This window comes from Lolium rigidum, chromosome 7 (assembly GCF_022539505.1).
Source record: "Lolium rigidum isolate FL_2022 chromosome 7, APGP_CSIRO_Lrig_0.1, whole genome shotgun sequence".
Taxonomy (NCBI): Eukaryota; Viridiplantae; Streptophyta; class Magnoliopsida; order Poales; family Poaceae; genus Lolium; species Lolium rigidum.
The window spans coordinates 154,821,117-154,830,909 of record NC_061514.1 but is presented as its reverse complement, the minus strand read 5'-3'; the positions used below and the strand labels follow the sequence as shown (position 1 = coordinate 154,830,909).

At 46.4% G+C, this 9,793-nt stretch overlaps 1 protein-coding gene across 1 annotated transcript; it reads left to right on the top strand.

The window, feature by feature from the left end:
* Nucleotides 1-1,884: 1,884 nt before the first annotated feature.
* Nucleotides 1,885-8,609, top strand: LOC124674643 (2-oxoglutarate dehydrogenase, mitochondrial-like). Its single transcript, XM_047210685.1, has 9 exons — nt 1,885-2,023; nt 2,115-3,691; nt 4,008-4,234; nt 4,320-4,652; nt 5,530-5,776; nt 6,880-7,008; nt 7,093-7,308; nt 7,423-7,546; nt 8,064-8,609. The coding sequence occupies exons 2-9, from the start codon at nt 2,156-2,158 to the stop codon at nt 8,300-8,302; spliced, it is 3,051 nt and encodes a 1,016-aa protein (XP_047066641.1). The 5' UTR covers nt 1,885-2,023; nt 2,115-2,155; the 3' UTR covers nt 8,303-8,609.
* Nucleotides 8,610-9,793: the final 1,184 nt, after the last annotated feature.

Genomic DNA, 9,793 nt, shown 5'->3' with positions numbered 1-9,793 from the left:
CCGGCCTAACCGCAAAGAAGGACCAAAAATACATTTGTGAAATGCATCAGCGTTATGTTCGAAAAAGAAAACATCCCAGAATCCAATCTACTGTCGATTCAAAAGGGGGCATAGTCATATGGGTGGGGTGTTTGTGGGGAGCTGCCTTGGATATGAGGAATTCCTAAAAAAAAGGAATACGCTGAGGTTCCCCCGGGGGAACAGCGTTCTGATCCCCCGGCTCCTCCATGTGACACGAGTGAAAGAAAAAAAGAGAGCCCACCAGGACACGAGCTCACGACGCGTCTCCAACCACCCAAATCTTATCCTATCGCAACGTCCTCCCGTCGTCTTCCTTCCTGGACCTCCACCTCCCGACTACGCACGAGCTCCTGCTGGCGGGGCGCCGGCCTCCGCCTCCACGACCACACGCGAGCTCGCCTACCGCCGCCGGCCTCCGCCTACGCGAGTCGCGGAAGCTGACCTACCGCCGCCGGCCTCCGCCTCCACGGGTCGCGGAAGCTCCCAAGGATGCGCCTCCGCTCCCGGCGCCGCCCACCTCGCGCCCGGCGGCCATCCGGCGTGGCCATCCGCCGCGGCCATCCCCGGCCCTCCTCCTCTCCCGCGCCGCCCCAGAGCTCCATCCATGGCGGCCTCCCTCCCCTCCTCTCCTCCCGCGCCGCCCGAAGCGCCATCCAAGGCGGCCTCTCTGCATCGCCGCAACCTGCGCCGGTTCGGAGCTCCATCCATGGCCGGATCGAGATGCCCGTGGTTCTTCCCGAGCTCGCTCGTCGCCGCCTCGCCACCGGCCGGCTCGCCCGACCGTCGCCTCGCCGCCGGCGCGCATCGCCCTCGCCGCCTCGCCGTCGGCCATCTCTCCCATCGCCGTGTCGTCGTCGCCGGCCGGCGCGCGAGCTCGGGACGTGGGGCAACGCGGGATTCCGCCATGGATCCGGGTGCTCCTTTTGATCGTTCTCCGTAATGCTACCCGCGTTTGTTACAATAGAGAAAAATATATTATGATGCTACAATAGTTTTCTCATTTTGCTACTTTTAGTTATGCATTTTTGCTAATATAGTGTAAATTGTTTGCTACCATCTCTCCGGCAATTTGGGTTTTTGTGATGAAAATGTGATGCTACAATTATCTGCTCTTTTTGCTACCTTAATTTAGCGTTTTTGCTAACATACTATAAATTATTTGCTACAATTCTTTTGGGAAAAATTGTCTTGCTACCATTATTTTTTCATCAATGCACAGTTTGCTACAATAACAAATTTTTCTTGCTACAATATTTATGCTTTCTTGCTACTATAATACATTTTTTCCGCTACCAAGTACTCGGCGAGGTTTCCGGTGATGTCTCCGGCGGCATCTCCGGCGATGTCTTCGGTGAGGTTACTTTTGCTAGATTTCTATTTTCTTTTGCTACAATAGCAACGTTTTTGCTGTGTGATCTCCGGCGAGGTCTCCGGTAGTCTCTGGTGAGTCTCCGGCGGACTCCGGCGAGATCTCCGGCGGACTCCGGCGAGGTCTCCGGTAGTCTCTGGTGAGTCTCCGGCGGACTCCGGCGAGATCTCCGGCGAGGTCTCCGGCGGACTCCGGCGAGATCTCCGGCGAGGTCTCCGGCGGACTCCGGCGAGTCTCCGGCGAAAATAGAGTTTGCTACAATTAAAACGTTTTTTGCTACTTTGGTACATTATAGTAGCAAAAGTGGGATTAGGGGGCAACTATGACACGTGTCGCCATCTGAGCGGTTCATTTTGGCTAATCCTACGGCAGTCCACCCGGGGGATTAGTGATTAGATCCCCCGGGGGACGCCCAGCGCTCCCCTAAAAAAAAATACAAAATGGAACAAAGGCTAAGTCCGTGACGAAGATCTTTCTTTTCGTCGAGCGGAAACAATCAACGAACTATCGAATATATCGTGCTCGTCCCTTTATCCCCTTCCCTTTTCCTCTACCCCGCGGCCGGCGTCATCCCTCCGCTCCACCCAAAAGAGTGGAGATCCGTACCAAATTGGGCCGATTTCTCCTGTTTATGTAGGCGACGAACCCTAATTTGTTTGGATTTGTTCCGATCTTCAGTTTTTCTAATTCACTTTTCTGCTATTTCTCTCCAATCTGTGGCTAGATTTGGCGTCGTCGAGGGGAGAGGGGAATTCGATCTGAAAAATGGGGTGGTTCCGCGCCGCGTCGGGCATAGCCCGGGTGGCGCTGCGGAGGAACCTGGCGCGCGCCCCGGCGACGCCCTTCGCCGGCCCCGCGCGCCGCCACCTCCACTCGACGGTCCCCCGTCGGTTCGCCGCGCCGGAGCCGCGCGCCGTGCCGCTCTCGCGCCTCACCGACAGCTTCCTCGACGGGACCAGCAGCGTGTACCTCGAGGAGCTGCAGCGCGCGTGGGAGGCGGACCCGGCGTCCGTGGACGAGTCCTGGGACAACTTCTTCCGCAACTTCGTCGGCCAGGCGGCCACCTCGCCGGGCATCTCCGGGCAGACGATCCAGGAGAGCATGCGGCTGCTCCTCCTCGTGCGCGCGTACCAGGTGAGCGGCCACATGAAGGCCCGGCTCGACCCGCTCGGCCTCGAGGAGCGGCCCGTCCCGGACGTGCTCGACCCCGCCTTCTACGGCTTCTCCGACGCCGATCTGGACCGCGAGTTCTTCCTCGGGGTCTGGCGCATGGCCGGGTTCCTCTCCGAGAACCGCCCCGTGCAGACGCTCCGCTCCGTGCTGGGGCGCCTCGAGCAGGCCTACTGCGGCACCATCGGCTACGAGTACATGCACATCGCCGACCGCGACAAGTGCAACTGGCTCCGGGAGCGGATCGAGACCGTCAACCCCAGGGAGTACGCCTACGACCGCCGCCAGGTCATGCTCGACAGGCTCATCTGGAGCACGCAGTTCGAGAACTTCCTCGCGCAGAAGTGGACCACCGCCAAGCGCTTCGGCCTCGAAGGCGCCGAGACGCTCATCCCTGGCATGAAGGAGATGTTTGACAGGGCGGCTGATATGGGTGTGGAGAGTATCGTCATCGGGATGCCACACAGGGGCAGGCTCAACGTCTTGGGAAACGTCGTGCGGAAGCCCCTGCGGCAGATCTTCAGCGAGTTTAGTGGTGGTACCAAGCCTGTCAATGAGGGGGAGGGTCTGTATACGGGGACTGGTGATGTCAAGTACCATCTGGGTACTTCGTATGATAGGCCTACCAGGGGCGGGAAACACATCCATCTGTCGTTGGTTGCAAATCCAAGTCACTTGGAAGCGGTCGACCCTGTTGTTGCCGGGAAGACCAGAGCGAAACAGTACTATTCTAATGATCTTGACAGGACCAAGAATCTCGGGGTGCTGCTGCATGGCGATGGAAGCTTCTCAGGGCAGGGTGTTGTGTACGAGACCTTGCATCTCAGCGCCCTCCCAAACTACACCACCGGTGGGACCATTCATCTTGTCGTGAACAATCAGGTTGCATTCACTACCGACCCCATGTCGGGGAGGTCTTCGCAGTATTGCACAGATGTAGCCAAAGCGGTCGAGGTTCCAATTTTCCATGTGAATGGTGATGACTTGGAGGCAGTGGTTCGTACATGTGAGCTTGCTGCCGAGTGGAGGCAAACATTCCATTCTGATGTAGTGGTGGATATTGTTTGCTACCGTCGATTTGGGCACAATGAGATTGACGAGCCCTCCTTCACCCAGCCTAAAATGTACAAGGTATTACCCCCTCCCCACCTCGAAACAGAAAGAGAACTGAACACCACTATGATTATGACCTGGCAGAATTCTATATGTATTTGCTCTTCTATTCCTTCTGTTCATGATCTCTGTCCTGATCATTCCTTACCTTTTGAGTAAAGATATCTCCTTAACTCTAGTTAATTTATCAGTTAGTGAACAAATCTGCAAGCCATAAGTATTTTACTTACCTAAATTGGTTTGCAGAAGTAGAACGATTGCCATAAGTTGGCAATAACACTGATCCTGCATAATCTCTGGTTTACATTTTGAAAGTTCTTCCTATTTGTGTCAGATAATTAGGAACCATCCGAGTGCACTTGAGATATATCAGAACCAGCTCTTAGAGTCAGGGAAGATCTCCAGGGAAGACATCGACAACTTACACAAGAAGGTCAGCACTATACTGAATGAGGAATTCAAAAAGAGCAAAGATGATATCCCCAACAAGAGGGACTGGCTTTCAGCTTACTGGACTGGGTTTAAGTCCCCAGAACAGATTTCACGTATCCGAAACACTGGGTAAAGAGTTCTTTCCCTACAGTTTGATTGTTTCCTGTGTTTCTTGTGCACATATATTTGATGCTATGCATTTGCGACCATGCAGTGTCAAGCCAGAGATTCTAAAACGTGTTGGAGAGGCCATGACAACTCTGCCAGAAACTTTCAAGCCTCACAGGGCTGTCAAGAAGATTTTTGATCTGCGTCGCCAAATGATTGAGAGTGGGGAAGGCATTGATTGGGCCGTGGGTGAAGCTCTTGCTTTTGCAACTCTTATAATTGAGGGGAACCATGTTAGGTTAAGTGGCCAGGATGTTGAGAGGGGTACTTTCAGCCACCGGCATTCTGTCATCCATGACCAGGAAACTGGAGAGCAGTACTGTCCACTTGATAATCTTGTCATGAACCAAAACGAGGAACTATTTACTGTAAGCAACAGGTATGAATTGGTGTCTGCTAGTTTTCCGGTTACTTCAGTTATGCTTCTTACGACAAAATACAAAATCAGCATAATGGGTAGACCAAAACCGTATCAGCTTGTTCAGGCATAATGTTAGTTTTATGTTCCACATAGTGCGTGATTGCATATTCATATACTAGTAAACTTTAGGCTGCCATGATTCATTAGTAATCAAATTTTGACAGTAGACATATGTATTTGACCAATATCCTTTATTATCAACTCTTTTACTCTGAAAAGGAGAATTGACCAGGCACCTTTCATTTCTAAGGAGATAACCGGAGATGCAATTTGGGTTTCCAAAACTATAACTTTGTAGATTCGTCCTTAGAGTTGTACTGCCAAATTACTGGCATTGTTTGCTGACATGGTGCTTACCGGGTTTGTATCCGTTGAATTGGCCAGCACATAGCAGACTGCTGGTCAGGAATGGAATCATGGCTAGGTGTTGTATAGTTTTCGAGCATTATAAGTTCTGAGATGATCTAGATAGCAATAATTTTTTTTATCAATACTGAGATGAAATAATTGATATACCAAAACAACATGTAATATATACTTTGATTTAGAAGGTTGGTTTCTAGTTTTCTACATGCTCATAACTGTCTTGAACTGTTAAAAAAAATCTGAAGCAACAAAAGGATAAGAGGAAAGTCTGAACTAATTGATTTATACTCTCTTAACTGACTGAATTATATTTTTAGATAGAAAATATTTCCATGGGTGCACTTTTTAGGATTTATAACCTTGTCATCTGATATAACTATTAAAATATATAGGCATGTCCTCACTTCATGCATATCTTTGATATTGATCTGCCTTTATTATGACCTGATATGTGCAAGAATTTGAACAGTTCCCTGTCAGAATTTGCTGTTTTGGGCTTTGAGTTGGGCTATTCAATGGAGAACCCGAACTCACTAGTTCTATGGGAAGCACAGTTTGGTGATTTTTCAAATGGAGCTCAAGTGATATTTGATCAATTCCTTAGTAGCGGGGAGGCAAAATGGCTCCGCCAGACTGGGCTTGTCGTTTGCCTTCCTCATGGTTATGACGGTCAGGGGCCTGAGCATTCTAGTGCAAGAATGGAGCGCTTCCTTCAGGTATAATTTTACTGTGGTTGCAAAGACGTGGACATAAGTATCTCTTGTGTTAAAAAGTATTCCCTCTGTTCCAATTTTTTTTCTCTAGATACGGATGTATCTATGTCTATATACATCCGTATCTAGACAAAGTTGATCAGCTTTTTTAGGAATGGGTGGAGTACTTGTATTACATATGCACGTAAAAGGAACATATGGCACAAGCTCTTACTGTAAAATAGCTATTGCACAATTTTATCATGACATACATGCACAGGGCTGGAACTGTCATAATTATGCACTCTACGTTTTACTACTTCCTCGGATCCAAATTAATTGAGTCCACCTTGTCTAGATACGGATGTATCTAGTCAACAAACGCATCTAGGTACATCCGTATCTAGACAAAATGGAGTCAATTAATTTGGATCGGAGTTAGTATATATATTCTGATGGCATTTTCCAATGAGACTTAACTTACAAATAAAAACTGAAAACATTTCACTGACGTATAGCACCCATTAGTCAGCATGTCAGAGTATGACAATAGAAAAAAAATCCATGTATGGCTATTAGCACTTGATATGACTTCATGGAAATCAGCAATCCATGTGCTGGAACCTTAATTTACTTTTCTTGTACTCTATTTACAATTTTGCTCTCCCAACTCATTGCCCACAGGTTTCTGTTGGGTTTCATCTCTAGCCATACCCCAAGTTGCTGGGGACAGAAGGCTGTTGTTGTTTTTTCCATTCATTTTCTTGCTTATTATTATGTTTTTAATGTTAACACTATCTGATAAGGACAGCTAAATACCTCTTCATGAGTGCATGTTAATTGTGCAGAATATCGTATTGTCTATTGTGTTTCCCCTACTTTTGACTACAAAGTTGTAACTGTACTGGATTGATGGATTTTATCTGCACTTCTATATTATACAACTTACTATGATTCGTAATCCACAACATGTGAGAGCGAAAATCATGGATAATTGGAGAAAGCTGTTCAACTGTAGTTCATTTAATACTTCAGAAAATGTTTATGTTAGATTGCACATTTAATTTGCACATTTCTTTTGTTCTAACCACATTCCTTTTTCATGAATATCAACAATTGTACTTCAGATGAGTGATGATAACCCCTATGTTATACCTGAGATGGATCCAACAATGAGGAATCAAATCCAGCAGTGCAACTGGCAGGTTGTGAATGTCACAACTCCTGCAAACTATTTCCATGTTCTGCGTCGACAGGTGAAAATTTTGATACTTTCCCCCTTCCTGGCGTTCACAACTATTTTAGGGTGCATCAGCATATATATATTTCTTTGTTTTCAGATACACCGCGATTTCAGAAAGCCTTTAATTGTGATGTCTCCAAAGAACCTCCTTCGTCACAAGGACTGCAAATCCAGTCTATCTGAATTCGATGATCTTGCGGGCCACCCTGGATTTGATAAGCAAGGGACACGCTTCAAGCGTCTGATAAAAGACCGGAATGACCATAAGGACCTTGAGGAAGGAATCAGACGTCTAGTTCTTTGTTCTGGAAAGGTATTATGTATCACTTTCTGCAAGCTCATCCTAAATGAAACTTTCTGGAAGCTGTGCTGTTGCAGACTCAGTTTTTCAGCTAGCCATTTTAAAACTAACTTTGCCATGATGTAGGTGTACTATGAATTGGATGAAGAAAGAAAGAAATCGGATCACAATGATGTTGCGATATGTAGAGTGGAACAGCTCTGTCCATTCCCCTACGACCTCATTCAGCGCGAGTTGAAGAGATATCCAAGTATGTGGAAAAAATATGTTTCTCAAATATTCCATCGAGTCACTATCTCGACTAGTATTGTTTTTTTGTGAACACATAAAATGTTGCTTGTTATTGCATTATGGACAGAATCTATAGTACTCATCTTACTAGCTAATGATGGATTTAGTTTGGATGGGCATATGGGAGCATTCAAGACAAACGAGGATTCAACATGAGAAGATGGAAATTAGAAGTTCTTGGGATATTAGTAGATGCAATAAAGTGCTCAATTTTATTGTGTGATGTCTCTTCAATCATAATAATCCTAAATAAGGAATACTAAATAATTGACCGATCATGTAGTGCTCACCTGCGTATCATTTATTGACTAGGTTACTTGTTACTAGTTGCATTTTTGTTGGTGCGGTACCTGGCAGGGACGAGAATACCCATATTGTTTGCTTCAGTGAATCCTAGTAAATAATTGCAAAAAAAGATGGTAAATCCTAGTAAATCAAAAGTAGGCTCATATCATCTGTGTGTTTCTGTTGTGCAGATGCTGAGATTGTTTGGTGCCAAGAAGAACCGATGAACATGGGGGCGTACACATACATCAATCCTCGCCTGCTGACCGCGATGAGGGCGCTTGGTCGTGGTTCCATTGACGACATCAAGTACGTCGGAAGGGCCCCGTCTGCAGCCACAGCTACAGGTTTCTATACCGTCCACGTACAGGAGCAAACCGAGCTGGTGAAGAAGGCGCTGCAGCAAGACCCAATCAACTCTCCGTTCTGAACCTGTAGATTCTTTGAATAGGCATCAGAACTTCTGATTCTACCAATACACAAAAGCAGGTGTAGATTATACCTGTGCAGCAATTTGGTGAATAATCGTCTCGGATTTTTGTTGAGACAGTCGTCTCGGATGTGTTACCGCCAGTTAGAAACGGCCTGAGGTCTATTTTGGGTGCATTTTTTTTCTTCTGTCGAAGCTTTTGGTCTATTTTTGTCTACATCCTTTTTGTGTTTTTGAATGTACAAGGTAAACAAGCTCAAGCCGAGGAGAGGTTCTTCCTTTCAATAAAGAACTGTATATCCAGTAATACTGATGTATGTACGTTCCTATGATACATCCCTACTGTACTGCTGTGCCTAGCATATGATTTCAGTCTGTCTCTGCTAGCACTGAAGCACATGATGATGCTCTCTGAAACACTTGGAGTGGAACTGTACATAAGGACAGTTCAGTGAAGCAGCCACATTGCCGGACAGTACCCATTCCCAGACCAATTATATGAGTCACTTATGCTGGTTCCTGTGATATGGTATTTCCGAACTCGCCGGTTTTTCGTTTAATCCAATTTGGAGGGCAGTACTTGATTGGTAGAGAGTTCCTATCAGTTGTGGAAGAGATTTTCGATCCTATAATTGTCACATGATATCCCCAGCAAACTGAATTTTTGGAATCTATCAAGGGAAAACTGGAACGGAGCTACCTGGGCCTCCCAAACAGCCCTGGGCCACTACCAGGCTGTTAATTGCTCGGACGATCGCTTGGTCTGAAGGAAAAGGTAAGAAGATAAGCATACGCACAGTGTTTCGTACACTCATTAATGGAGCTTAAGGCAGGGACCAGCTGCGCAAATCCAAGCGTGATCTCCCTGTCAGTACCGTCCGAGCACTAATAATACTCACTTGATCTTACCCAACTGGCTTTTGTTTGTGTCCCTTGCACAAAACACTGATTCATTGAACGGCACAGCTCGATAGCAGGGACCGTTGTGCGTCAGAGATCAACCGAGGAGTCTTTCTCTATCTGCCGACCTGGGATTCAAACATGTCAGAGACCGAGGGAGTCTCGGGAGTTGGATATTTTTTTAGCCCATGCCAAGTGTAGATCGTTTTTTCTTAAATCAAAAACGGCATTTAAAAGTTTCAAAAATATGAAAATATAGACGTATACAATGTTTTATTCTATCAGCGCGCAAATTTGAAACTTGAGATACCATTTTAAGTATTTTAAGTTTAAAATTTGCACGTTGGTAGAACAACACAACAGCAGATTTAACTTCAGTTTTTTTTTAAAAAAATTAAATGCAGTTTTTGAATTTTTCAAAAAAGGGCTACATATAGCTCGAGCTACATTTGTGATTTCAGAGGGCCAGTTCGGCTTGTATTGTAGGTTTTCCAAAACGAGGAGCTAGGAGAAACGTAGGAGTATGATATCATGGCAAATTATACCCTGCATGAATTAAGGATACATGTGTATTGCACAACTTTACCACTA

Excerpts from the sequence above, each read along its gene's own strand:
- LOC124674643 (XM_047210685.1), top strand. The coding sequence starts at position 2,156 with ATGGGGTGGTTCCGCGCCGCGTCGGGCATAGCCCGGGTGGCGCTGCGG. Across the intron at positions 4,653-5,529 it reads CTATTTACTGTAAGCAACAG|TTCCCTGTCAGAATTTGCTG; the intron begins GTATGAATTGGT and ends GAATTTGAACAG. Across the intron at positions 5,777-6,879 it reads GAATGGAGCGCTTCCTTCAG|ATGAGTGATGATAACCCCTA; the intron begins GTATAATTTTAC and ends ATTGTACTTCAG.